General features: G+C 34.5%; 5 protein-coding genes and 1 long non-coding RNA gene across 7 annotated transcripts; 4 read left to right on the forward strand and 2 right to left on the reverse strand.

Moving 5' to 3' along the window:
- Window positions 1-879: 879 nt before the first annotated feature.
- On the reverse strand, window positions 880-2,431 carry LOC8266352 (stemmadenine O-acetyltransferase). The gene has a single exon (XM_002511191.4). It carries the CDS (start codon window positions 2,326-2,328, stop codon window positions 1,015-1,017), a length of 1,314 nt encoding a protein of 437 aa, XP_002511237.1. The 5' UTR covers window positions 2,329-2,431; the 3' UTR covers window positions 880-1,014.
- A 1,237-nt stretch (window positions 2,432-3,668) lies between these two features.
- Window positions 3,669-6,207, reverse strand: LOC125369793. Its single transcript, XR_007215516.1, has 2 exons — window positions 4,353-6,207; window positions 3,669-4,089 (listed from the first exon to the last, which is right to left on the reverse strand). It is a non-coding gene; the product is annotated as an uncharacterized LOC125369793 (long non-coding RNA).
- A 3,304-nt stretch (window positions 6,208-9,511) lies between these two features.
- Window positions 9,512-12,564, forward strand: LOC8266350 (glyceraldehyde-3-phosphate dehydrogenase, cytosolic). Its single transcript, XM_002511189.4, has 12 exons — window positions 9,512-9,648; window positions 9,762-9,785; window positions 9,873-9,973; window positions 10,062-10,177; window positions 10,280-10,379; window positions 10,549-10,695; window positions 10,782-10,842; window positions 10,938-11,035; window positions 11,231-11,373; window positions 11,607-11,690; window positions 12,039-12,128; window positions 12,265-12,564. Exons 1-12 carry the CDS (start codon window positions 9,645-9,647, stop codon window positions 12,308-12,310), a joined length of 1,014 nt encoding a protein of 337 aa, XP_002511235.1. The 5' UTR covers window positions 9,512-9,644; the 3' UTR covers window positions 12,311-12,564.
- A 1,358-nt stretch (window positions 12,565-13,922) lies between these two features.
- LOC8266349 lies at window positions 13,923-18,095 on the forward strand. 2 transcript variants are annotated; one of them, XM_015722013.3, is made up of 8 exons: window positions 13,923-14,748; window positions 15,409-15,576; window positions 15,808-15,906; window positions 16,046-16,147; window positions 16,274-16,375; window positions 16,945-17,082; window positions 17,182-17,502; window positions 17,607-18,095. In XM_015722013.3, exons 1-8 carry the CDS (start codon window positions 14,239-14,241, stop codon window positions 17,898-17,900), a joined length of 1,734 nt encoding a protein of 577 aa, XP_015577499.1. In that variant the 5' UTR covers window positions 13,923-14,238; the 3' UTR covers window positions 17,901-18,095. The 2 variants fall into 2 exon arrangements, with proteins under 2 accessions (XP_015577499.1, XP_002511234.1); XM_002511188.4 differs by lacking the exon at window positions 16,046-16,147.
- Window positions 18,096-19,352: 1,257 nt separating this feature from the next.
- On the forward strand, window positions 19,353-21,917 carry LOC8266348 (lysine histidine transporter 1). Its single transcript, XM_002511187.4, has 7 exons — window positions 19,353-19,609; window positions 19,802-20,185; window positions 20,446-20,839; window positions 21,016-21,121; window positions 21,242-21,333; window positions 21,448-21,516; window positions 21,625-21,917. The coding sequence occupies exons 1-7, from the start codon at window positions 19,431-19,433 to the stop codon at window positions 21,721-21,723; spliced, it is 1,323 nt and encodes a 440-aa protein (XP_002511233.3). The 5' UTR covers window positions 19,353-19,430; the 3' UTR covers window positions 21,724-21,917.
- Window positions 21,918-22,273: 356 nt separating this feature from the next.
- LOC8266347 (protein PLASTID TRANSCRIPTIONALLY ACTIVE 10) lies at window positions 22,274-27,662 on the forward strand. Its single transcript, XM_015726822.3, has 12 exons — window positions 22,274-23,137; window positions 23,227-23,286; window positions 23,377-23,406; window positions 23,649-23,722; window positions 23,928-24,009; window positions 24,127-24,200; window positions 24,570-24,636; window positions 25,119-25,211; window positions 25,347-25,523; window positions 25,602-25,652; window positions 26,238-26,389; window positions 26,804-27,662. The coding sequence occupies exons 1-12, from the start codon at window positions 22,289-22,291 to the stop codon at window positions 27,249-27,251; spliced, it is 2,157 nt and encodes a 718-aa protein (XP_015582308.2). The 5' UTR covers window positions 22,274-22,288; the 3' UTR covers window positions 27,252-27,662.
- The last annotated feature ends 178 nt before the right edge of the window (window positions 27,663-27,840 follow it).

Raw genomic sequence — 27,840 nt, forward strand, 5'->3', positions numbered from 1 at the left:
GACACAGGTGATGGCAGATAACAGGCCGTCGCGTCGGTGAAAGTGTGAATTAATTATTTAGGTTTTTAAGGCAGGCAGGAGAGGATAGTCCAACATAGAATTTGGTTGGGACCTATCGCAGTTCAACATTCAGAATATAGCTTATGCAATCTCCATGGGTTTCTCTTATTGCTTAGCTTAACGGGCTGACTGACAACAGTCTTTCTCAATTCCAAGAACTTGAGTCCAACTGCATATTGCCAAATATTCCTCCAGCTGCAAGCTCTCTGCTTTTTCCCATTGAACGCCTCCACATGGCCTCATAACGCGCTGTTTGCCTCACTTGAGAATGATCACTATCATCAGCAGCATTCTTTTTCCTTCTAACGCTAGCATGTTTACATAATTCGTCATTTTATATTTACCATACTTTTTGATTTTTCAAATACTCTCTTCTTCCATGTTGATCTCTCAAAGCACCCAAGTTAAAGACTAACCATCACTCTGTTTTATAAAATAAAATATTACCTAAAGCACCCTACAAATTCACAAAAAATACAATATTTTATTTTATTTCTCAAGCATCAATGGTTTTAATTTTTTTTTCTTTTTAATTTTTTGCTAATAGAAAAGAAATTAAAAATAACAGTTAACAAAATATATGAAAAGTTTATAGTATGTGTATTAGGATTAGAGAAGTGAAATGTACGGTAGATACATATTTCAACTTGAACAATGTCTCAAATTTGAAGTTCTCGTCTCCTCATTTGTAATTAAAATAATAGAAGAGTAAAATTTAGCACCACAAATCAACTCTTTATTTTACCTTTAAAATTCAAGAAATCGCTACACTCTTATTTTATAAAATAACTCTTTATACTAAACAGTTTGGCACTTATATAAATAAAGAATGTATAGAAATTATTAATTTCACCAAAAATTAAAAAGACAATAGAAATTATCAAGACATGTATACATTTGGATTTTTTAGGCATTACGCCAAGAAAATCAATAGGAATTCAATATCCATACAGCTTATGAAGCAAAAGAAAGGACCTCGGAATCACTCTCGAACATGGCCATATCTTCCTCCAACAAGTTAACCCATGCTTCGATTCCATCCCCATTTCGGTTGCTTGTGAAAACAGTCACATTCCTGAAAGGCCTACCAAGACTAGTTGCAAAAACAGGTTTTCCCCACCCAAAATCAATGTCATACATAGGAAATGTGCACCAACTAGTGAATGCAATCACCTCTACATTCTTGATCCTTTCTTTCATCCACTTCGTGTACCATTCTCCACTTTGCAATTTCCTGATATAATCTCCATTGATTTCTCTTATTGCTTTGCTCAACTGGTTCACCAAAATGCCATGATAATAGTCTTGATTTTCTTTCTCAATTTCAAGAACTTGGGGTGATGATGCAACTGCGTATTGCCAAATATTCCCAAAAGAATTACTGTCCAAGGGAGGCGCCATCCTGCCCCGAAGATTTACAGCATGAACAGCTGCATACTCTTTGTTCTTTTGTCCAGGTTTTGATTGAAATATTCCCATTAAACGCCTCCATATGAATGCCGAAATGGCCTCGTAACGCGTTGTTCGCCTCACTTGAGAATGATCAGCAGAGAAGACGTTGCTACCTGCAGCTTCTCTTAGAGCAGCTATGCTTGATTTGTTGAACGTAAATCTTTTCGTGGCAATCTTGTCTCGAATAGTCCCTTTGTTAGGCATGTAATCTGATACATCAACCGAAGGAAAATGAATAGCAGCACTAAGATTTAGATTCTTTATAACTTCATGACCATCTCTAGCCCCTTGGGTAATGGCTGCCCAGGTAAAAACAAAAGCATTTGCTGATGTTCCATCCACAAGCTTGTGTGAAAAAGACATGCCAATAGCAATCCCGCCGCAATCAAAGATGTTGAATTGTACAGCAAGAAGGATTTCCTTCTTGAAATCAAAGTGCATATCATATGGAAACAGCAGGTTGATGTCCTTTGCATCTTTGCTTTCTATAGTTTCTGAGAGCTTACATGGAACTCTAACTTCAGTATACTCTGCACCTTCATCGTTGCAATGGATGACGAAATCGTCTAAAGCTCTTCCAGCTAATGGATAGAAGTGGGTTAGGGTTTTTGCTAGAGAGTTTTTGAGCAAGATTGATGTTCCAAATGAATCATTGATGATCGTATGCTTATTAGCCTCGTAGAACAGAGCGAGTCTTACATAGGCAGCAGGTGCAATCTGATCTAAAAAGGAAAGGTTATAGTTTCTAAGATGATGGGGAGTTGGTGATGATGGTTTGATAATCTGTTTTGAGATTAATTCCAAATTCCTACCCATCTCGTTCCTAGCTCAGTTGTGACTGCTATAACTTGCAGTTTGCTAAAAATTGAGTTTCTATAATCAAAGTTCGTTCCAAAAACACATGGACCTACCCACTAGGCCACTATCCTTTCTTTGTTTGACCACTATCCATTTCAGTGGCATTTAGTCTGAGATTTACATTCTTATCCATATTTAGGCAATGTGTCACATGGGTGTGTCTCAAAAAACATGGGCACATTATTTTCAGTTATCATCAAGTGTAAGCCAGTGAATGAAACTCATATTTTGGTCTTTTGACAGGGATAAGGCAACAGCATCACTCATATGCATATGGCAGTCTCCTATAGCATTCCCATTCCTTTTCTGCCTTTCTTCTCCTCTATTGTACAAACATTATACGTAACTGCCCACTAGCTTTATAATAATCCCTACAAATCTTTATCCATGTCAGCAGCACCGTCCATGTGCATGAGTGGGCTCAAACTCTTTCTTTTGGGAGAGAGAATTATCAAACTGATCAATCATAACTCTACTTTATATGCAATTTGTGTTTGTTTCGCATTGCTATTACAGTTATTGTGGAGAAATAGATCATCTTTTAAATGCCAATCAAATTTAAATGAAATATTTTTTAAGTTATTAATTTGAAACTCTTTTATCTGAAAAGAGTGCTGTTTTTTAAACAAAGAAAAATCTATCTGAATGTATCAGACAATCAGAATTGAAAAGAGAAACGAGCCCCTGCAGTTCCTATGATCATTGGGTTCCACCTTTTAGTTTCGATTCTTCTTAATTTCACCCTCTAATTGTTTTCTAACTACAAGATTGATAGTTGCAATTTTTAACTGATGATTCTATGACAAATCAAACCAAAGAGACCCCCCAACCTTTGTAAAGGTATGTAGCAGAATAGAATTAGGCGCAGATTTGCAAGATATGTCAAGTGAAGTCGATCAGAAAAAACTCGTACATCATCTCTCTTGATTTATTATTACAACTTTCTCTCAGTACATTTCCCTTATACTAATTCTTATGACTTTGGCATCAGATACATAACAAAGAATATGCTACAGCAAACAACAGCTAAAACCTGAACAACAAAACGCTGAAGACAAGAGAGAAATAGAAAGACATTAATATTACTGACCAGATAATCAACTAGGAAATCAGATGATATAAAAACTTAAGCATCAGCTGGGTAACTATCTATATATATCTAGACTTCTACAGTACTACAGTTTAATAAGAGGGAGTAGTGCAGGCAATGCAAGCGAGCAAGAGAATAGCAGAGGAAGCACCATCATCTTCAAGATTGGAGCTGCTTCTCTTGAATTTGCAAGTTTTTCCTTTGTTGCATTGTATCTGCTTCTGCATCTGATATTGCTGATTGCTATAGAGCTCCTTGCATCCCTTTTGCTGTTGCTGCTGGGATTGCTCCTGCTGCCTCTTCTTCATGTCTAGTATAGCACTCTTCTGCTTTTCTTTTCTTTTTTTCTCTCGAGTCAAGAAACTTCTTTTTCTTCTCAAGAGTCAAGAGAGCTAGCAGTGGATTTGTGCATGGGAAACACCCATACATGCTCCTCGTTTTATAGCCCTTGGCTATCTCAAAATGCCCTTCATCTTTTATATTACTTCTTTTATAAATATACCTTTTTTTATTAATCAACTGAAGACATTTGTATATATATATATATATCTCAGTACTATTGCCATTGTAACGAACTCATACCATATAAATGTTATTCCAGCTCATTGGATTCTCTTTGAATTACTGCCCTGTATATTCATCATTTCTATGATTAGATTAGCAAGATAATGATTATTCTTAGCTGGTATAAACTACAGAGTTCTTGGGTGTGTATTAATTAGTACAGATATCTTATTAACATGCACTAAACTATACTAAAAGAACGAGAGCTTATCGGCAACTAACTAATCATAGATCATACGAAGACAAATGATATTATGATTGGACTTATTGTATGCGAAAATATATATATCCAAGAAACAAACAAGTATAAATGTATTGGTGAACTAACCTATAGATCACATTGTACAGTAGTTTTTTTTATAGTCTTGAGCCCTAAACAGTTGAGGTAGCTGATGCATTTTGTCATTTTCTTTCAAGGGGGAGACTCTTCATGTGCAAAGCCATGTGATCATGTGTTGATGTTCTCGTCTTCTTCTATCGCGACCCGTCTCCAAAGGACCCAATGGTTTTCTTTTCCTTTTTTACTTTCAATATTGCTATCATAATTCCCATACTAATGGTTGGCTCTTAACTGAGTAAGACAGGGAGATCAAAAACTACGCACTGATGGGTGCATCAACATCGCCTAACTGCTTGCAAGTGAATGCGTACAAAATCTGGCTACAACTTCTCTAATTCATTTTGTTTTTGCTTTGTTTCTTTATTTGAGCGAACATCCTCAAAGCATGGAACTTAATTAGCACCATGTTAAAACTCTGGATTTCTTTTTCTTTTTTTTTTTCCTTTTCTTCATGAACAGAATGGGAAAGCCAAATGTTCAACAAAAAAGAAAAAAAAAAGAATGAGAAAGCCAAGAATCTGATACAGTTGATATTTGGTTGAGTTTAGGTTTCATGAGTTATCAAAGACAAAAGGATCTAAAACTAGATGTTTGTTATGATCGAAACAAACGAACAAACAAATTAGTGGAGGGGTGAAGCAATGAGCCCATCATTCTCAGCATTAGGGCCATGGCTTTAGAAAATGGGATGTCCGCCAATCTGAGAACAGGACATTTCGGTTGCCTTACCAGCTCCATGCACAATTCCTTAAACCTATTATTTTAACACATTCTAATCATCTATATATCAAATTGATTAATAATTAAACATATTAATTTTAAATAGAAAATTATCTATCAATTATTTAATATTAAAATATAAAATATTTATAAATATATATCGACATATAAATAATAATTTTTTAATAAAAAATACACAAATATTTACTAGATCCATCTTAGCACATAATCAAATAAAATAATATAAATTATATAATAATAATATGTGTTATTTATTAACTGTTATATTTATAGTAATATGATTGTCAAAGAATTTAAGAGATTTATGGTTATTCTTTTAGTAAATTGGAAGCGAGTTCCAAAACAAAATCAGGTAAAATATTCATATTGCCCCGAGCTAACAGTGTCTGGGAATGTGGGAGATAGCCAGGATCAGCAACCTCTCAAGTCTAATTTGATTGACCGGACCACCAAATTGTAAGACTCTATGGTTGTAGATTCATTAGATTTAACAGTCTTCCATCTTTGGTTATCCCGAGGAAGAGGAATAAGAATGGCATTACTTAATCCAAACACTGTTATCAGAAGTTGGCGTTGATGGCAAAATGCAATTAGATTCATTTTCGTCAAGATGGAATTTACCTGGCAGATCCTGCATTGGGAAACAAATATGCTAGCTTAAAGTGACAAGGGGCTCTTACCTGAAGTCAAGCCAGGACAAAGACACCGGTTTGCGCGTCGTTCCAGTTCACCAGTTGTGTGCTCGCCCATGAATCTTAGTAATTCTTTTTTTTCCTAATTGTAGTCATTAATCTTTTTCTGTTTTATTTAAAACCCAAAATTAACAATTGTTGTCTTCACTCCATTTTCACCGTCCACTGCGCCAAATTACCTCACTGCGGACTACGCCATACCATTAGCACCGCTGTCATTAACTTTACCATTTTACCGTGGACTGCGCCAAACTACCATTAGCACAGTCGCCGTTAACTTCATCAATTTTAGTGATAATTTGAATTTGTTTGGCAGTAAATATATATTAGAAAACTTTTCAGAAAATATTTTAAAATCGATAAAAAATATTATTTTTACTGTATAAATTTAAAAAATATATTTTTTTTCAATTTTTAAAAAAAATATGGTGTTGTTGTTTTTTAATTATTGTTTAGTTGTTTTTAGTATTAGTTGCTTTACTAAAAAAACAATAAGAAAACCATCAAAATTGTATTTAAAATATATATATATATATATATATATATTTATATATATAATATTTTGATATAGTAAAAAAAATTTAACACCATAATCTTAATAAAAAAATAGATATTTCTGTTTTCTTATAAATTATTAACCTATTTATTAAAAAAAATTGAAATTGGATTTTATCAAGTTGGCAAGGCATATAATCCTTTGTCCCGCTGCTGGGTGATGTTACTAATCAAGATGGATTATACTGCAGAAACCATTGACATAGCCCAAGCCCTGTCTTTCCCGTTTCTCAGAGTCTTGTAAGAATTTAGAGTTTGGTCCCAACTAAGAACTGCCCAGCCCATCCTATTATATATCTATTTGTAACTCTAATGTTGGGCTCCTTTCATTTCTTTTTGATATGAGAATCTTTTTCTTTTGAAAGGACAAAAAGAAAAAGAATAAATTTAAAAATATATAGAAAGTAATTGGCTTTACAATAAATAGAAACACACAGCCGTAAATATTAAGAATTTCCATGAACAAACTCTCATCCTATTATATGCAGTGCATTTAATGATTAAGTCGATGGTGTTTATAAAATAGTGATAAAATTTAAAATAAACAATAATCTGAATTTGACAATGTTAATAACCCTCCACCTGAACCGGATTCTGAAAGCCTGTCTGGCTTATATGAGGACCGTCAATGACTGCTTCCTTCACCTTCCATCCTTCCTTAATATCAACTTCGATACTGCCTCTGATCAACATCATCGTTTTGGGTCCATGGGTGCGGTTGTCTATAATCCTTCAGGCGTTCTTACTGGTAAAAATTCAGTGATCTTTCCTGGTGTCTTTGAACCATTGTTGCTGGGAACATTGGCGCAAAAGCACAGCATGCTGTGGGCAATTCAGAATGTGGAGGGGCGATCTATGGTTGAGTTTGAAGGAGTGATCATCTGAATGGTTAATGGGTGTAATTATGCGAGTCTTGATGTTTAGAAACTCTTCTCAGTCATACTTTTCTCCCAGATGTTGCAACTGTCTAGCTGTGCAACATGGTTTCTGAGCTTTTTATTTTAATAAAAGCTGCCTTTGTTATGAAAAAGAAAAAGGTATAAAACATTTAAAATATATAATCACATATCCAACATTCAACTTCGAGAATATGAAATACATAAAACTTTGTGCGCCCATTGATAGCTGTATTCAACCAATGATCAGATACATTATATATCAGGTTTATTTTTCAAAAAGAAAAAATCAGCTACATTTCACCATCCTGTGTGTTTTCTCTAGACGGGGAGATTTACTAAAACTGACGACACATACTTTATATTTTTTAGTAATGTTAGAAGTTATATTTATCCCATATCGTTTGGTTACTGGACTGTTATAGTGTATATAAGTGGATTGGGCAACCTTTTTCTATTTATCTGGAAAAACTTACAGTAATCAAAGTAACCATCCATATAACACCTCAAAACCCATAGTTATATATTTTTTATTTGTTGGTTTTCTTTGGTTAGATTTGTCTGTTTGAACTTACAGTTCACATGTTCCAATCCCCGTCTATTTTCAATAATTTATGTATATTTATGCAATTATGATGAAAATGAGTTCACACCAGATTTATGTGATACATATATATATATATATATATATATATATTATTTCTTAAGGGGTAAGGGATAAATGGTGAGATGTAGCATCTGCGGACCTTAAGAATACTAATGGGAGTAGTTGGCTAAAATGGTTCCCAGTCACATATTTGAACCACTATCTTGGTTGACCATTAACCAATGGCCATGAACCCACGGCGTTCCTTTTAAAGTCCACAAGATCCTGCCCACAATTTCATGCTGGGTGGATACTTCGTAATAATTTATTTTATTTTTTAATAAGATTAATGATATCATGAATTAGATCATTTATACCATTCATTAAACATGTTTTAAATTTTTGAAAATAAAATTGATTTCTCTAAATCTTATGGTTCCTAGTAATATGGATCGAGATACTTCGGGTACAATGGGAACTGTGTCTTCAATTTTAACAAAAGCTTTAATCTTGTATTAATTAGAGAGTGAATTTACCGTTAAACCTCTATATCAATAAAATTCTATTATATTAATAATAAAATTAATAATTTATTCATACGTTGAACGATCGTTATTATTATTTTAATTATAAAATAAAATTAGTAAATAAAATTTAATAATTTTTTAATATTTAATATTAATTTATAAAAAATTTAAAAAATAATAACAAATTAACTATTTTCAAATATATTTAATTTCTAAAATTTAATATTTTATTAATGCAATAATATAAAAATTATTTATCAATTAATTTTAGTATTACATAAATTAATATATCAATATAATTAATATTACTACTATAATTTAAGATTTATCATATAATTAAAAAATTAATTTATTATTAAAATGTAATATTAGAAATATAATTTAAAATTTTATTTTTAGAATTAAAATTATTATCTAATTGTAAAATTAATTATTATTAAAATATTATTTATATGCTATTTTCAGAATAGAATCAATATTATTATATGATCAGAAAATTATTTATTATTTAATATAATATTAAAATATAATAATATATTATATTTTAAAATTAGAATCAGTATTTAATTAAAAATATAATTTATGAATAAATAAATTAATAAAAATTATAAAATTATACATAAATTTAAATCTCATATACTAAAAATAAATATATATATTAAAATAAAAAATTTATATATCAAAAATTAAATATACATATAAAAATATTTCTATCACTGACTAATATGTACTCATATATAAAATAAATAATCTACTACATTTATTCTGTAATATTATATTTAGAAATAAAATCTTATTACTGGTCCAACACTTAAAAACATAAGTTTCTGTGGGCTTAACTGTAGATTCTAGAAAACAGCCGGCCTGACTCTCGTGACCATAAAAAGGTGAGATGGCCGTAAGTAAAAGTAAAGCTCCATAATGACATGACGTGGACACGGTGAAGAACACCACTTGACTTTTGGCCATCCACAACGGTTGCTTGGACCAACGTCGTCACATCATCAAAAACTTTCAAATCAACGGCTTCATTAACTAAGCATCAAATCCAACGGTTATTAATAATGCCAAACATGATGCTTGTTGGACCCGCATTTTATAAGCCACGTAACATGACGCATTAGAGCACTCATATTATACCACCGTCTGTTCCGGTAGCCTGTTTCTTTGCTTTTATATTAAAGCTCATTTCCTTTGTGCTTTTCAACCACTAATCTCGCCGCTATCACTACTGCCAGTACTGCTCTCTACAACTTTGCTAGAATCCTCTTCTATCTGTACGCATGGGTAATGATTCTGTGTTTGTGGAGTTTGCATCTTTGTTTGTAATCTCAGTCTTTCTTTTCACCTGATCTGATTATTTTATCTTTTTTTTTTTTATTATTTGCTTTGATGCACAGCGAAGATCAAGATCGGGATCAACGGTGAGTATTTTTATTATGTGCAACTTAATGTTGATATGATATCAGGGAGTAAGATCTGATAGTGCTTTGATTAAAATGGAAATCCAGGATTTGGAAGGATCGGAAGGCTGGTGGCTAGAGTAGCTCTTCAAAGAGATGATGTTGAGCTTGTTGCTGTTAATGATCCGTTTATTTCAACTGAATACATGGTAATTCAGTTTAATATTTTAGACTCGTTTGTCGGATCTACTTTAAGAAGTGTTATGTATTGAGATGGTGGTGTTTGTACTTTGGTAGACATATATGTTCAAGTATGATACTGTTCATGGTCAATGGAAGCATCATGAGTTGAAGATTAAGGACGATAAGACACTTCTCTTTGGTGAGAAGCCTGTCACAGTCTTTGGTGTTAGGTATGGACTTCTATGCAATTTGGTCTCAGGTATTTTGGTAAGAGTTATATTTTATTAGATTGGTGAAGTTAAAGTTATTGTGGTTCTTTTGTAAAATTTCAGGAACCCAGAGGAGATCCCATGGGCTGAAACTGGAGCGGAGTATATTGTGGAATCAACTGGTGTTTTCACTGACAAGGACAAGGCTGCTGCTCATTTGAAGGTTTTAGTTCATTACTCTTTATGACCATTACTCATATTCTTGCTTAAATTATTTTCGTCTTGTGTTGATATGCTGGTTTTATTGCGTGTTCTTGGTGATTGTTTATGTAAATTTGCTTGCAGCAGTCGCATGTTATAGTCTTATTTGACTGAGTTTGTTTTATTGACAGGGTGGTGCTAAGAAAGTCATCATCTCAGCCCCAAGCAAGGATGCTCCCATGTTTGTTGTTGGTGTGAATGAGAAGGAATACACGCCAGATCTTCACATTATATCCAATGCTAGTTGCACTACCAACTGCCTTGCTCCCCTCGCCAAGGTTTTATTTTCATTTACTTGTTAATGCCACTATTAGCCGAGGGTGATCTTTTACTCAATTGTTTTTGACCGACTGTAAATTTGCAGGTCATTAACGACCGATTTGGCATCGTAGAGGGTCTTATGACAACTGTCCATTCCATCACTGGTATGCTTCATTTGTTTTAATTTCGCACTATTGGCCATAAGAGCAGCTGAGCACGCTCCTAAAACTGAATGGTGTTTTTGTCATTTTGGCTTCAGCTACACAAAAGACTGTTGATGGGCCATCAATGAAGGATTGGAGAGGGGGAAGAGCTGCTTCCTTCAACATCATTCCTAGCAGCACAGGAGCTGCTAAGGTAAGGATTTAATGGATTGACATGCAATTAATCGTTTAATTGTATCCTGTGAATAAAATATTTCTGGATCCAGGATGCCTCATCATCCTTGCTGGATGACACTACTTTGGAAGCAAATATCTTGAACATTCTAATTGTAATGCCAAAAATGTTCCCTGCTATTTTGTATTTTAAGAGGCTCCCTTTCTCTCTCAGGCTGTTGGAAAGGTGCTGCCTTCTCTGAATGGGAAACTTACAGGAATGTCTTTCCGTGTTCCCACGGTTGATGTCTCCGTGGTTGACCTGACGGTGAGGCTAGAAAAATCAGCTACATATGAGCAAATTAAAGCTGCTATCAAGTGAGTACACTTAGTACTTTGGATATTAAGAAGTCACTGAGGTTGACAAGCTGACTCATTGAGATCCTTTGTATGGATAAAACAATCTTAACTTATCTGGTGCTTGATCAAGTTTAAATGCTCAAGCTGTTTAATGGTGTATTTGAGCCAAGTTTTTTTTTTTTTTTTTTCTTTCTTCTCTCATGCTATCTTATATCCGATTGGTGTTTATTTATTCACCTCTTAATGTATAGGGAGGAGTCGGAGGGCAAGCTGAAGGGAATATTGGGCTACACCGAAGATGATGTGGTTTCCACCGACTTTATTGGTGACAAGAGGTAAGGATGGGTATATAGTAGTGGTGGCCCAAGGGTTGTCTGAGGCTGTTTTAAATTGACATTATGGTTTTCTGAGAGTGCTAATTCGTGGCAGACATGGAAGAATTATTATTTTGTGCTTCTCTTTTGTTATTTTTAATGTGCTCTAGGATCTGTTGTTGGTTTGGCTTGGTTGTTTATCATTTGTTGGTTTGGCTTGGTTGATAATCCTCCTTGACCTAATAACCAAGGCAGTTGGGAATTTATCGTCATTTTAGCTTCCTCTTTCCTAATTTATGGATGTGTGACAATATTGGTGGTTCTCCGAAATGTCACGAATTGACATTGCATCTTTTGTTGAATCTGCAGGTCAAGTATTTTTGATGCCAAAGCTGGAATTGCTTTGAATGACAAATTCGTCAAGCTTGTGTCTTGGTATGACAATGAGTGGGGTTACAGGTAACTAACATTCCATCCTCTTATGTACTCCACGGTAACAAAGAATGGGTTTCTGTTAGCATAAAGGATTCAAGATAATTTTGTTAAAATTGTAGACAAACTATGGTACTAAATCGTCTTCTGTATAATTTTGCAGCACACGTGTGGTTGACCTGATCGTCCATGTTGCATCAGTTCATTGAGGTGGTAGCAATATTGCCTGGCTGACTGAAGCCTGTCGGATTATGTCTATGTTAGTAGTTGAGGCGAAATCAAAATAAGAAGTTTGTTTAAAGACAGGAATGTTTTTGAGCGCTCAGGGGCAGCAGCATGGCTGTCTTAATAGTGTTGTTATTTAGGCTTTTGGTCTTTGCGGAAGTTTAAATTCTTCCGAATGGATTTGAATATTTTGTCTTGCTAGTATGATTTAAGGTGTTTCAAAACCAAAATTGTTGAATTTCCTCCTGGCTGCCTCCTCCAATTCTCTATGAATGTCCTCCAGCTCTCTAATTTCTTGTGTTTTTCATGTGCGGCAAGTTATCTCTAGTAGTAGCAGACCCATGAATAAGTAATAAGCAAATCAGGTGCCAAGCTACGGCGCAAAACCTTGAAATGAGGGGCGTGATGTTAAATTATGATGCTGGTGTAGCCTTAAAATTATGATGCAAGTTTGGAGATCCCCAACACCAAGGGATTTCTAATCGAAGAGGTTGTAGAATAATTCAATTGTTCAATATATGATTCTGTACAAGTTGTCCTTTGTTGATGAGAGCAGACGATGGCATTCATTATGGCAGATAACAGGCCATCGGTTACAATCTTATGATCGCAATTATAAATAGAAATATATGACGAGGTCAAAGCGTGAATTAATTATTCAGATTTTGTCATTTTTGTTTTTAAGGAAGGAGAGGATAGTCCAACTTAGACTTTTGTTTGGACCTATTGCAATTTTACATATATATATATATATATATATATGGCATCTACACGTGGAGATACCCTTCTCTGATTACAGCAATAAATTTGTTTTAGAAAAATAAAGAAAAGATACACTAGAATAAAAACCTACACTCCCACAGTGAGACCAGAAAATATTTGGACTACGAATCAAATATCCTCTAAATTTGTAGCTTGAAATCAAATGACTTTAATTTTAATAATTTTAACAATTAAGTCTCTAATTTCTATTAGAGGCTAACTAAATAAAAAGTGAGTCTGTTTATTGTATTTTTTATTTAAATTAATTAAATAAAATAAAATTCAAACAAATATTAATATTTATGCTGAAAAAACTAATTATTTATTTATTTATTTGTTAAATATTTTCTATTTTATGTCAAAAATCAAAATTAACAATTTTTATGAATTTATTCTTAAAAATAGTTAAAACTGAGCTTATTTGATTATGATTTGAGAAAACTTACAGAAAATAATAAAAATATTTATTTGCTTATTAAACTTGCAGTGTTATTCTTTTTATTTTTACTGTGTTAAGATATTAAAAATATGAATGTTTAATTTTTATAAAAATAAAATTTTAGTTGTTTAAAATATTTTTAATTATTTTTTGATAAAATAATTAAAAAAATTAACTAAATAATCACAGTGTATTTTTAATGTATTTTTTATTAATTTTAGAATATTTATGAAATGTTGAGAAAAATTATTTGACTGCGGGCTACAAATTGAGGAGGTGTTTGACCCATTATCCGAAAATATTTGCTTGCCGGCATCAGTGGCAGATGTCGTAAATTTGAGCAAAAGATGAGGTCTAACCTATAAACTCTAATCACGCTCTAGCAAGTCCAACTATTCTTACTTGCCAGCCACTGTTATGCATAGCTTCCATTTTTCAAATTTTCTCGAACTTTTGATCTCTCCGCCAATCTTTCTCTTGTCTTTAAAACGCTTTCACTATTCCCTCTTATCTCTTTCCATACCAGTATCAGCTCCATTTCTCGTGATCTGTCTTTCTCTTTCTTGTAAGATTAAATTAAAAATAAAATGCCAATTCCATAAATTAAATCCCTAATTTCACCTTCCCATTACATGCTCACTTTCATCTAATCTATCTACTACTGTGGTTGTTCTCGTTGTCTCCTTATCTCAAAAAAAGAAGGAAAAAAAAATGGCTACTTCGGCCTTCAAATCCACCACCAAAAGAGCGCCTCTCGGAAGATCGCCATCAACCGTAACAACAGATGACTGCTATTCTTCTTCGAATCGAAGTACTTCCTCTTCTCACCGCCGGGCTCGTAGCCTCAGCCGCTTCTCCCGCCCTTTTCGTGACGACTTCTCCGATGAGCCGCAAGTTCCTAGCGGGAGGTTTGTTAACACTATGAGAGGATCGAGTTTTCCTGATATAACACTAGATGATATTGCTGTTGAGTTGTTTAATTCTGGCGATCGTGGCCGTTCTGCTTTGAGGAATAATGGTGATGTCAGCTCTGGGGATAATAATAACAATAAAGTGAGCGTCTCTCAGAGAAGAGGTAGGTCGGTTTCGAGAAGAGTTGGTGAAGGGAAGGGTAGTTGTGCAAACAGTAATGTCGGAGGAGGAAGGGTAAATTCGGAAAATAATAATTCCAGGAGGAGGCGTTCCGTTTCTGTTGTCAGATACCAAATTAGTGACTCTGAGGTGAGTGTTTCTTTTTCTCTTTAATACATTATTATTATTATTATTATTATTATTATTATTATTATTATTATCCTTTTAAATGTTAAGCATCGACGTTTCATGTGGATGCTTCTATGGTTACTTTCGGCTGAGCTGACTGATAAATAAATATTGAAATTTTATAAATGTGAGCATCAAATAGTTACACTATATTGTAGAACTCGGAACATGTGAATTATAGACCTAAGATAATATTGAATTTTTATAAATGTGAGCATCAAATAGTTACACTATATTGTAGAACTCGGAACATGTGAATTATAGACCTAAGATAGCTGGCATTTGAAACACTGTTTTTGAGGGTTTATTTTGGATAATTTAAATTCAGTAAGTTATAGACTTTGCTGCCACTGAATTATGTCAAGCTGGATTCTTTTTAAAGTTAATCTTCTAGTTGTTGATTATTTCCTCAATCTTCTCAAATGCTGCCACAAGGACCTGAATATGTGTTAGTATTCGTATTTCTTTTTGTTAGATGAGTTTACTTTTATTTATGCAGAATTTGATATACTGTCTGTGTACTAATTCCTTGAACAGGAATGGTTCACGTTAGGTTTGTGATTTAGAAAGAATATAGTTGGTCTCTTCTAATATATGCCTTGATTTTCTTGTAAATGACAGAGTGATTTAGATCATTCTCAGTATTCAAGCAATCGTGCTGCTTCAAAGAGTTTCAGTGGTGGAAGCACCCAGGTGCCACTGTCAAGTAAGGCAGCTGCTTCAAATCATAGGCAAGCGCTTAGACGCTCTCTTAGCCAAAAAGATTTAAAGTATCATGATGGCTATTCTGTAAGCATTATCATATCTTCTGGCTAATTTTATTTACAACTTCGCTACGACGTTATTTACTCGAGGGAATGTTTTATGTTAATCAATTTTGTATGTAAATGCTTGACAGCCAAGCCTGGTCTAGTGGCTGTTTTTATGTGTTTTTAGTTATGATACTATTAACCTTGTAGATTTTTTCTTTTATCTAGTTACAAAACTGAACCATGTTTTAATTGTTTCTGGTCCTTGCAGAGCCACTCATCAGTCCTAACTGATGATGAAGGGAGGGATGCTCATTCTAATGTAAATGGGACTGAGAGAACAATACGAACAGTTTATACTCAGAAGAAGGTTTAATTTGATCTGATTTGTGATATTGACGAATATATAATGAGTATTGCTTTTGTGTTTCCTCTGAGTGTCTATTTATGCCTCAACAGTTCTCCCATTTTACCTCTGTCACTCATTGCCCATCTTCTTAACTTTTTAGGGTGAGCATCCCACTGGTGATGATATAAATAGTGGACTGTATGAAGCAATGAGAAAAGAACTTAGAAAAGCTGTAGAAGAGATCAAAATGGAACTCGAACAAGTCTGTAATTGAGCATTTCGTGAACCTAGTTTCTAATGATTATATTTCTAATCTTATGTGTGCAAAACTTGGCGCTTCCTCACTTTACTTAACTGAACTCATCAAGTTTCCTTGCAACTTATGCAGGGTACGAGGAAACCAAGTGATGACTGCTTGCAATCCAGAAATTCTGATGTACTTCAGGCAGTTTCTACTATTAGAAGGAATTATGCAACAAAATTGGAACTGGTATGAAAAGTAAAATATCATGTTAATCAGAAGAGATATCAAAATGAAATTTGAATTTGATTGCCTTGTATGGCTACTGATTGCCTATGGAGAAAATTTATTACTTTTGTTAGCTGTTACTTGTTGGATGTTAGTCACTTGGTACTTGTGGCTACTTTTTCTTTCAGCCATAGACCTCTTTTAGGAAGAGGCTTGCTGCATGTATTCTCTTCATATTAGTACTTAAAGATGTTTCTTGCTTTATGTGTGGAGACGTGATTTGTTCTCTGATATCAATATGGTATAAAAACATGATCATGTGTTGCAAGTTCCTAATCGCCATGGTATATTGGGGAAGGTCTTCTGTAATTTTTTGCTGGGAACATATACTCTTAAAAAAATGAAAGTAAAATATAAAAGATTCTGTTGTTGCCTCCTGAGAAAGCAGGAAGTATAAGCTGCATACAGAACTGGTATCCTTCTATTTTTGACTGGAGCAGAAAATTGATTAACCGTTTTATTCTATTACAAGATACAGAGGTGCCTTGGTTTTGGATGCTTCTTATAGATCTTCTTTCTCTAATTGACAGTCTGAGAAGCGTAAAAAAGATTTGTTAGCAGAAATATTGTTGGAGGAGCAGCATGGAAGGGAACTCTCTAAGATGGTGAAGGAATTGCTTCCTGAACCAAAGGACAATGTTGCAGAAAAGCCAACCCGAGCTAGAAAGGTGCAGACTTTCTTCTATGCCCTTTACTGTGGCATTTGCTTATTGCTAGAGCTCTTGGTAGATTATTGTATTAATTCGTTCTGTAATTCATTTCTCCAGAAGAGCAGTGATAGAAGCAGGATGTCTATGCGACTGACAGAAGAGGCGGAGAAATATTTTGAGGATTTCATATCAAATGTTGAAGATACAGATATTTCGTCTTTAGACGGGGAAATGACCGACACAAGTTCAAGTTTAGGAGGAATAACAAAGACACAAGTTTTTCAAAGTCCAGCTTTGTCCAAGTCTGTTCCTGTTGAAATGGATGGGGTTGTACTGCCCTGGTTACAATGGGAAACTTCTAATGATGCTTCTCCTTTATTGAGCCGTAAGGCAGAGTTGGTGGCAACTCCAAAAACTCATTTATGGGAAACAGCTCAGGTAATCTTCGACCCTTTGCTTTTCCACATTATCTTTGCTTATTACATAATCCTTGCATACTTATTCTGGTATTTATATGCATTAATTTTCATCTCATATAACAGGAAGCAACTCCTGGGAAAGATTTAAGTTACCATTCCATCAGTAGCAATGGGAGTTGGAGTCCAGGAGTTATAGATGGCCATTCAACAAGTAAGGGTGAAACAGTTACTGGGAATAGATTTGGAGAATATGGTAGTCACTGCAGCCAATTTTCATCAGGCGGAACAAAGCCACGGTTTGATGTTGATGAGTACCTTAAGCGCCAAAGTGAGGAAGATTTTCTCTTTGAGAGATGGAATCAACAACGGAGAATCCATTCAGGCAGTCTTCTTCTTTGTAACCAAATATTCTTTTAGCTGTAATCCCTTGAACAGCATAGTCAGTTCTAAGCTACGCAAATTTCTTTGTACAGATGTGTTTTTTATTTTCCTTTTCTTTAAAAAAAAAAAAAAGATTCTTGTGGAGATAGCTTGTAATCCTCATTAATTATCATCACATGTTACTTTGAGAACACTTTCAGTTGCATTATATCAAAAGATTATTCGATAAAATTGTGGAGATTTTGCTTATTGTTGTTTGGGTGTGTAATTTGATCTGGGCTTCCTGACTAGGATATTTTGCTACTTGTTTATCAGTTTCTCCAACAAACAACCAAGGAGTACAATAACACTCGTTTGCTGTACCTGAGGAGTTAGGGTTTTGTACAAGGTCATAATAGTAGTGTCTGAATTATGATCTTGATTCGTTTCAAGATCTTGAAATCCTCATCTTCAATCTAATTTTTTCATTTGTCAACCTAATCAGAACAAGGATTCTGAAAATATAAAATGGACCTTTTGTGGTGAGACTTCTACCCATCTCAACAAACCTAATCAATCCAGTATAAAGATTTTGGAAGATGTCTCCTTTACAGACTTTTGCAGCCTATTTGAATCCAACATATTTATATTTTGAGTTTTTCTTTTCAAGCTCTTTTCAAGCTCCAAAACCAATTGTAGAGAACGTATTAAACTCTCTTTCAAATTGGGATAGGATATTTAATATTAATTTATTAGTGACTATAATATTTTAAAAAATATTATTTTTTATAATTAGAATTATTATCTAATTAGAAAACTAATTTATTAGTTAATATAATATTAAAATATAATTAATATACTATTTTTTATAATAATCATTATCTAATTAGAAAAATTATCATTATCTAATTAGAAGACTAATTTATTATTAATATGTAATTTTTTATAATTAGAAAAGTATTTAATTAGGAATGTAACTTATTAATTAATAAATTATTAGAAAAATTATAAAATTACAAATAAATTTGAATTTCATGTATTAAAATAAGTACAAATATCAAAATAAAAATTATATATATCAAAAATTAAACACACGTGTTAAAAATAATTTAAATCTAAAAAATTAATATATATATATATATATAAATTTTCTTTTAAATTTAAATTTCATTTTTAAAAGAATTATTTGAGACTTTCAGTTGAGATGAAACAGAGTAGGAGCTTTTGTTTCCATTTCTAACAAACTTTTGGATGTTGATATCAACTACATTACCTTTGTAATTATAATCGGTCATCTCAATCCTAAATCTTCAGATTTTGATTCAAACTTATATATATATATATATATTCATTTATCGGAAAAGGTTATAGTTAATTTTAGAGAATCCTTTTTAACGGCTCAAGCAACAATTTCTAATTAAAATTCAGTTTTGGATAAAGTCAGCAGAAATATAAATTCAGTTGCGAAAGGAAAAAACGTCGCATTTCTGTTTGATTTGTTTTATATATGAATATCGATATCCATATCCCTAGCGCCTCTATAATCAGTTATACTTAGAGCTTTCTCCTCCAACAATTCGGTAAAACATGGCAGAAACTCAACTAGAGAAAAGTGCCTCAACCCAGCATGTGAAAGCTCTCAATGACTGGCTTCCCATCACCAAGTCTAGGAACGCTAAATGGTGGTACTCTGCCTTTCACAATGTCACTGCCATGGTTGGTGCTGGAGTTTTGGGCCTGCCTTATGCCATGTCCCAACTTGGGTGGTATGTATATTCATGCTCCTTATTCTTTCTTAACTTCCTTTTTCTTTTCTTCATCCTTTGGTGAACTGAAGGATCTAAGTGTTAATCAGCTGGCTGGATCAGTAGTTCAGTGATCAATCTTTAGGCTGAGAAATTACCAAAAAGAATATTTTGGCAGTCAACAGTATCTCATATTTTATGTGTTCTTTGCAGGGGTCCTGGTGCGGCTGTGATGGTGCTATCATGGCTCATTACTCTATACACACTCTGGCAGATGGTGGAGATGCATGAAACAAAGGAAGGAAAGAGACTTGATCGGTATCATGAGTTAGGGCAGCATGCTTTTGGTGAAAAACTTGGGCTCTGGGTAGTGGTACCGCAGCAACTGATGGTAGAAGTAGGGGTAAATATAGTGTACATGATTACAGGAGGGAAGTCTTTGAAGAAATTCGTTGATACTGTTCGCCCTAACGGCCCGGATATCAAAACTACCTACTTCATTCTGATGTTTGGCTGTGTTCACCTTGTTCTCTCTCATCTCCCAAGTTTTAATTCTATTACTGGAGTCTCTCTTGCTGCAGCTATTATGTCCTTGAGGTAATTCTTTATCTTTTCATTTCTTCATTTCCTTTTTTTTTTTTGTGCCATCCCATAATGGAGATCATGAGGTAGTCTGTTTGCTTTTTTTTTTTTTTTTTTTCTGCACAGTTGTACGTAGTTACATTCACTCTCATCATCAAGTAGATTCTATGTGTAGGATGGAAAAATCTGTTATGGATTAATTGATAAGTATTCTTGGGAATTTCAGTACTATGTGATTTTATATACTCATATACATTTTTTTACATGTTTCTCAGTTACTCAACCATTGCTTGGGTTGCATCAGTGCACAAAGGGGTGCAGCATGATGTGCAGTATACTCCTAGGGTTTCAACTTCTACCGGACAGATGTTCAGTTTCTTTAGTGCATTAGGGGATGTGGCCTTTGCCTTTGCGGGGCATAATGTGGTACTGGAAATCCAAGCAACAATCCCTTCCACACCTGAGAAGCCATCCAAGAAACCCATGTGGAAAGGTGTCGTATTTGCTTATATCGTCGTTGCTTTATGTTACTTCCCAGTTGCTTTCGCTGGCTACTGGGTTTTCGGAAACAAAGTTGAGGACAATATCCTCATATCACTAGAGAAACCGCGGTGGCTAGTTGCTGCTGCTAATATTTTCGTCGTTGTTCATGTCATCGGAAGTTATCAGGTAAAATTATACATCTATCTCAAAGAAATTCTCAGGTAGATATGAAGGATTTATTGAATTAGTTTACTGCCATATCTGAGAACCTTTATTTCTGCATCAATATATTCATAATGTACCCTTTGACTGTAATATTATGTATAATTAATTAGTCCAAAATCAATATTGTACAATTGTAGATATTCGCTATGCCTGTGTTTGACATGGTAGAAGCATGTCTCGTGTTGAAGATGAATTTCAAGCCAACTATGATGCTTCGCATTGTAACTCGAACTCTATATGTTGGTGAGCCTTTTCTGTTTTTGCATCTTTTCTTCTTTTAATATCCCTCCCTTAACTTGTTCAGCATACAGTCACTCTGTAACTATTTATAATATGAGTTGGGTGGTGACAATTTGATGCCAGCATTGACAATGTTCCTTGGGATGACATTCCCATTCTTCGGGGGACTTCTCAGTTTCTTTGGAGGATTTGCTTTTGCTCCTACCACATACTATGTAAGTGAAAGAAGACAAAAACAAATAAAACAAATATTGGACTGCTAATAAGATTTCCTGTTTGCTGCAAGCAGCAAAGTTACTGTTTTCTGATTAAACTTTATCACAATGCAGCTTCCATGCATCATTTGGCTTGCTATCCGAAAACCAAAGAGATTCAGCTTATCCTGGAGCATAAATTGGGTAAATTAATAATAATGATACATTCTCAAATCCTGAATATTATTTTTATTTTTATTTTTATGTTGATTACTGTTTGTTTATATGTTCCAACTTTAATTAAAAACGCAGATCTGCATAACAGTTGGTGTGATATTGATGGTGTTAGCCCCTATTGGTGCACTAAGACAGTTAATACTTCAAGCCAAGGACTTCAAATTTTACTCTTGATATGGGATTATGGTGCTCTGATCTTTTTGCTTCTCATCTGAATCCTTGCTGATTGCTCCAACATTTCATTTCTATTCCGGTTGTTATGTTTATATTTTCTTTTTTAGAATAGCCTTCAGCTCACCAAACTTTGGTTTTATCTCTTTTCTTTCTTTGTTCCTTCTTTGCTTAATCAATGTAAATATGATTTTGTTTATAAGCCTCGAATAAAGAAAGAAACCCTCCTACCAGGCCAAGTTATATAATTAGGGCCTGCGTTTGTTGCCTTTGTAAAAGAAATGATTATTGTTTTCAGAAGAAACAGCATACTGTTAAATTAAACAACTTTTTTGATCTTAATAAATGAATAACGACATTGTTTGATGGATCCTTGATAACTCCATATTTGCACCCTGAAAATTCCTCTACATATTTACAGTGTGAGATAATTACCAATTAATTGGTTTAGAAAAAGGGAAAAGAATGAATAACTAGTTACTCGTGCAACGTTGGAAACAATATTCCTTCCGCCTTGGCACAGCTTTCTGCGACAAAAAAACGACGTCGTTTGCAACATTAAAACGAAATGTGTCAGTTTGGCGCTTTTAAACCAGTTAAGTTTGTTTTGGTACAGCAAGTTTATCCACAAAACATTCAAATGCAAGTCCCCCAACTCCAATCACCTCATCCTTTCTCTCTCCCTAAACCCCTAAACCCTACTACTTCCTGTAGCCACCGCCACTACCACCGTCCACGTCGTCTTTACCCTCTCTTCTCCAAAATCACAATCCCTCCCGTATTTTCCAAATCAGCGCCACCTCCAAAATGCTTCAGCTCAGACGAATTCCCAGTAGACGAAACATTGGCCGAGAACCTCGGCATAACCACAAGAGACGACGCCAAAGAGGAAGAATGGCGTCGCAAAAACTGGATAGAAAGAGGGTGGGCCCCGTGGGAAGAAATCCTAACTCCCGAAGCTGATTTCGCTCGCAAGTCACTCAACGAAGGCGAAGAGGTCCCTCTCCAGTCACCCGAAGCAATCGAAGCTTTTAAAATGCTAAACCCTAAGTACCGACAAGAAAAGATTAAAGAGATGGGATTAACCGAAGACGAGTGGTACAAAAAGCAGTTCGAAATTAAAGGCGACATTCCGGATCCGCTTGAGACGCTTTGGGCCGGTCCGTTGGTCCTGAGACACGTGGCTCCTAGAGATTGGCCGCCTAGAGGGTGGGAGGTTGATAGACAAGAGCTTGAGTTTATTCGGGAAGGGCATAAGTTGATAAGTGAGAGAGTGGTAATTGAGGAATTGGATAATAAAAGAGAGAAATGTGATGATATTGAAACGGCGTGTTTTGATAGGTATAAGATGTTTCTCAAACAGTATAATGAATGGGTTGATGCTAATAAGGATAGACTAGAAGAGGAATCTTATAAGGTATATTAGTTCAGTAATGTTTGATTCATTACTTAAATTAGTTTTAGGATCTTCTGGAGACTGATATTGACATTTTGTGACTACAACAGCATGACCAAGATGATTATCCTGGTAGAAGGAAAAGAGGGAAAGAATATAAAGAGGGCATGGTATGATTTAGTTGCTTCTTTAGTTTTATATATATTTATATTTATTTGTTGATCGTCAACTAATGAAAGTTGGTTGTGTTCTTGTTGCAGTATGAACTTCCATTTTATTACCCAGGACAGGTTTGCTCTTAAGCTCATGTTTTTACTAGATGGATATTTTAACAAGCAGCTGTAACACAAATGTAGATGTATATAGCTATGTATGTATCTATATATGCATTTGGTTGTTTCAGGCCTGGCTTTATCTTACTTGATATTACTTAAATATGAAATTAATATATGGGAGGAAGATGAATGTTTTTTGTACTTGGACTACTATCTATAAATTTTCATAATTGGCATTCTGGGTAATGTTGACACAGATTTGTGAGGGACAGATCACCACTATACACCTATATCAAGGAGCCTTTGTTGATGTTGGAGGTGTTTATGATGGGTAAACATGATCATCCGTACCTGTCTTACATAGTGATTGAAGTTTTAGTTACTTCGAAAAAATTTGTGTTTTCATTGCCTAGCATTTGATCTTTTACTTCCTGTCTATATGCTTTATTTTCACATAAATCCCCTTGGAAATTCCCAATTCAAAAGGTCAAAAAATCATAGCTGCCAGCCAAATTTACAGGTGTTATGGGTTTCAGGTGGGTTCCCATCAGAGGTAATGATTGGTATTGGATCCGGCATCATATAAAAGTTGGTATGCATGTCATTGTTGAAATTCTGGTGAGTGTTTTTGCTTTGACACACAAAATGAACAATTCATTTATGTTATTGCCTGCTATTTAGCATCTTACTTCCAGAATGGCTTTAATAATGTTGATTAGTTTGATTGCTTTGCAGGGAAAGCGAGATCCGTACCGCTTTCGATTTCCTATTGAAATGCGTTTTGTTTGGCCCAACATAGATCACCTTATGTATGTATTTTCTCTTTCTTTCTCTAAATATGGACTCATTCAGTTTCTCTTCCATTAAACTGTGATGGTTGATGTCTGTGGCTCACCCAATGTTGACTTGGGAGTGCTTGCTGCCTATTGGCAATGAGGTTTACCACATAATATTTATTGGATGATAGGCCAAGCCACAAGAATTAATATCATTTGATGTAAAAGGAAATAAGGAAAGAGGAGAGTGGGAGGTGGGCGATGGGGGGAACGGAGAGCAATGATATTGTAACATATGATTGACTTATGCTAGTTTGATATCAAAGTAATGGCACTATTTGAAATCACTTGCTCCTTGTTTGCTTACACCTTTGTTTTTGACATTTTTATTTGTTTTTCCAGCTTCAATAGATTTGAATTTCCACCAATATTTCATCGCGATGAGGATACCAACCTAGATGAATTACGGGTGTGTATGCTTCATCCCATGCAGTTTCAGACCAGCTGTTTTTTTATTTGATCTTGACTGGTGCTTTCTCAACTTTGTACTGGTACCTGCAATAAGAATCAATATTTGAGATGATCTCATAATGTATTATGAATCATGGCTCCTGCCAATAAATAATGGAGTCCTGCACCTTTGTGGATGGTACCAATGATCTAGTAGCCTGTATTGTCATGATTGTATTTTTCATGCATTATTTGCTAAGGTGATCAAGTAATGTCACAATTTGCATCTCTAAGTTCTCTAAATTGATTAATTTAATCTTTGGTCTATGGAAATTGGATTGTCTGCTGGGGTAGTGGATAATCAGAACTTGGGGATGATAGTTTCTGACTTTTGAATGTAAAAGGGTATGAAGCATCTGGTTTCTACTTTTAGACATCAAATTGTGAAAGATGTTTCAAAATTATTTGTTCCTGCATTCTCAAGTGTGCTCACTTTTGCAGCGTGATTGTGGAAGACCTCCTGTTCCTAGGAAAGATCTAGGAACAAAACCAGAAGAAGAAGCACTATTGTCAAATCACCCTTATGTTGAGAAGGTGCTCTTTTGTAGCATACATTTTTCCAGTTTTAGTCAACAAATGATAATTAATTAAATATCTGATGCATTATAATCCCACCTCTTCAATATCTACTTAGTAATCGAAGTTTAGTAAATTTGTCTATTTTTGCAGTTGTGGCAAATCCATGTTGCTGAGCAAATGATTTTGGATGATTGGGAGGCTAATCCTGAAAAATACAAGGATAAAAAGTTATCTGAATTAACAGATGATGAAGATTTTGACGAGCAAAACAGTATTGAATATACAGAAGCTTATTACAAGAAAACCTTGTTGCCCAAAACAATCCTGGTCTGAACCTTTCTCGTTACACTGCTTAAAATTATAACACAATGCATTCATCTGATATTCTCTAATATTTTTTGGCAGAAACAAAGTGTTAAAGAGCTCGATTTGGAAGCAGCCTTAAAGGAGCGCGAGGTCTTTTTATTTCTTCATAATCTGCTTTTCTAAATCTACTTTTGCATTTTCTTTCCCTCTTTATAATATCTTTTTCTAAATGTCCAGTTACAATGAGTTAGCAGAACTATTCCATATCTTTTATTTGCTCAGCTTTTTATTTGTGATCAATGGCAGGTCCAATATGATTTAACTTGATCTTTCTGCAACCGATCTTCAATTAGACATTATACCTTTGCGACCTAAACCTCTGGCTATGGGAGAATAAAGAAATACTTTGCCACATTGCCATTATTTATGTCCATATAAGCAATGTGCCAAATTCCCTTCTTTCCAGTCATTTACACTTGATCCAGTAGATGTAGTTTCACTAGGTCAATATTTAATTCAGTTTTGGTTGTGGCGAATGGGCCCAGCTAGCAATTTCCTGTTTATATTGGTTCCTCAGTCCTAAGTTTAAAACGTTAGGAATTTTTTCCTATTTGACATGCATATGACATTAAACTAAAGCTGATGTAAAACAGTTGAAACGCTGTGAGTAAATATGTTGAATGCATTTGGGTTTCTTGTCTAATGCTACTGTCCGTTCATCTTTGATGGATGCAGTTACATAATAAATTAAGAATGGAAGCAAAAGAAAGAGGAGAGAAGTATAAAATTGACAAGCTGAGGCGAAATATTGAAATGGATGAGTATGACCTGATGCATTGGCGTCGATCTTTTGAGGAAAGGGAAGCTTTAATTAGAGATATCAGCTGGTATGCTTATCCACTATAGTTCTTCATGAAGTTAAATCACTGTCATGTTAAAACTGTCTGGGTTTATATAAAGAATTTTGCTTGTTGCTATCTAATGTCAGATCCTGATATATTAGTTTGTCTACTATAAAATAGAATAAATATGTTCGTAATTGGATTTACTGCTCCAATCGTTTTGTTTGACTGGTCTAGAGGTCCAGGTAAATTGGTTGCCTCGCCTATATTTTTATTTCTCATCACCTATTGAGCAGAACTTTCTAGGAGTTCAAGAATTTTAAAGGTTATATCAATTTAATTGAAATATAGTTAATTTGATTTCTGTGTTCCTTTTTTATTACATCAGATCTATTCATAACCTTTACTGGCTAGCTTATTTTGTGCCATTTTTGACTCGAGCTGCATGTTTTCCAACAGTCGCCAAACACTTGGTTTGCCATTGGAAGAGCCAGGAAGGTATAAGCCAGCAAGCTATTTTGGAAAGGATCAATATGATCCTGAAAATCCTTTATATCGGTATGACTACTGGGGAGAACCCAAAAACTCGGAAAAGAGCAAGCAAGAGAGGATGACAGATGCTCACAACAAATCTATTGTGGGCAAGTCTAATGTTTGGTATGAAATGTCTTATGAAGATGCAATCAAACAACGGATGCAAAGAGAAGCCCGATCTAAGGGAGTGAAGCAAAAAGAGAGTGATGAAGATTCAGACATGGATAACAGAGATGGGGATGAGGATGATGACGACGACGACGACGACTTTGATTACAGCATTTTAAGTGATTTGAGCAACATTACAGATGAACCTCTTGTAAATGGTACTAGATCTCCCGGACTATCAGATGAGGGTATGTTTGAGAATTAAAGTGAGCTTTACTAGATGCTATACCGTTACATGGTTGTTGAAAGAGTTGAGGAATTAAAGAGCTTCTATCCCAAGTCAGTTCTTCAGGATCGCCAGTAGCAAGTTTGGCAGTGAACTCGCTTTCAAACTTAAGTTGAGCCTTAGATCCTCATTTATCATATGCTAGAGGGCATTTTGGGTGCTTTGTTTGTTTTGTTTCTGGAATGCTCTCGTTAGAATTACCACAGCTGCAGTTACAGTTTTTCACTGGTCAATGGTCTCATCCACAACACAGAACATTCCTTAGCTTAGGAGCGGGGTGAGTTATACATCCACATAAGCCAACATAAATACATTTGAGCATCAAATATTTGATCTTCACTTGGAAACAAAGTTGCCTCTTGCATATGAATTACTAAATATTTCCAGTCAGATTTTTGCTCCCCCTATTCCGGATGAACTATACAGTCTTTTTTTTTTTTTTCGGCAAGCGTTACCAAAATTACATTTGCAAGGATGTGGATGTATCGTATGATAAATACAGCGCAATTTCGTTCCTTTGCCAATTGACATTGTTCGTATACTGAGAATGTTTGATCTTATTACCAAA

The sequence above is a fragment of the Ricinus communis genome, chromosome 4 (assembly GCF_019578655.1).
Source record: "Ricinus communis isolate WT05 ecotype wild-type chromosome 4, ASM1957865v1, whole genome shotgun sequence".
NCBI lineage: Eukaryota > Viridiplantae > Streptophyta > Magnoliopsida > Malpighiales > Euphorbiaceae > Ricinus > Ricinus communis.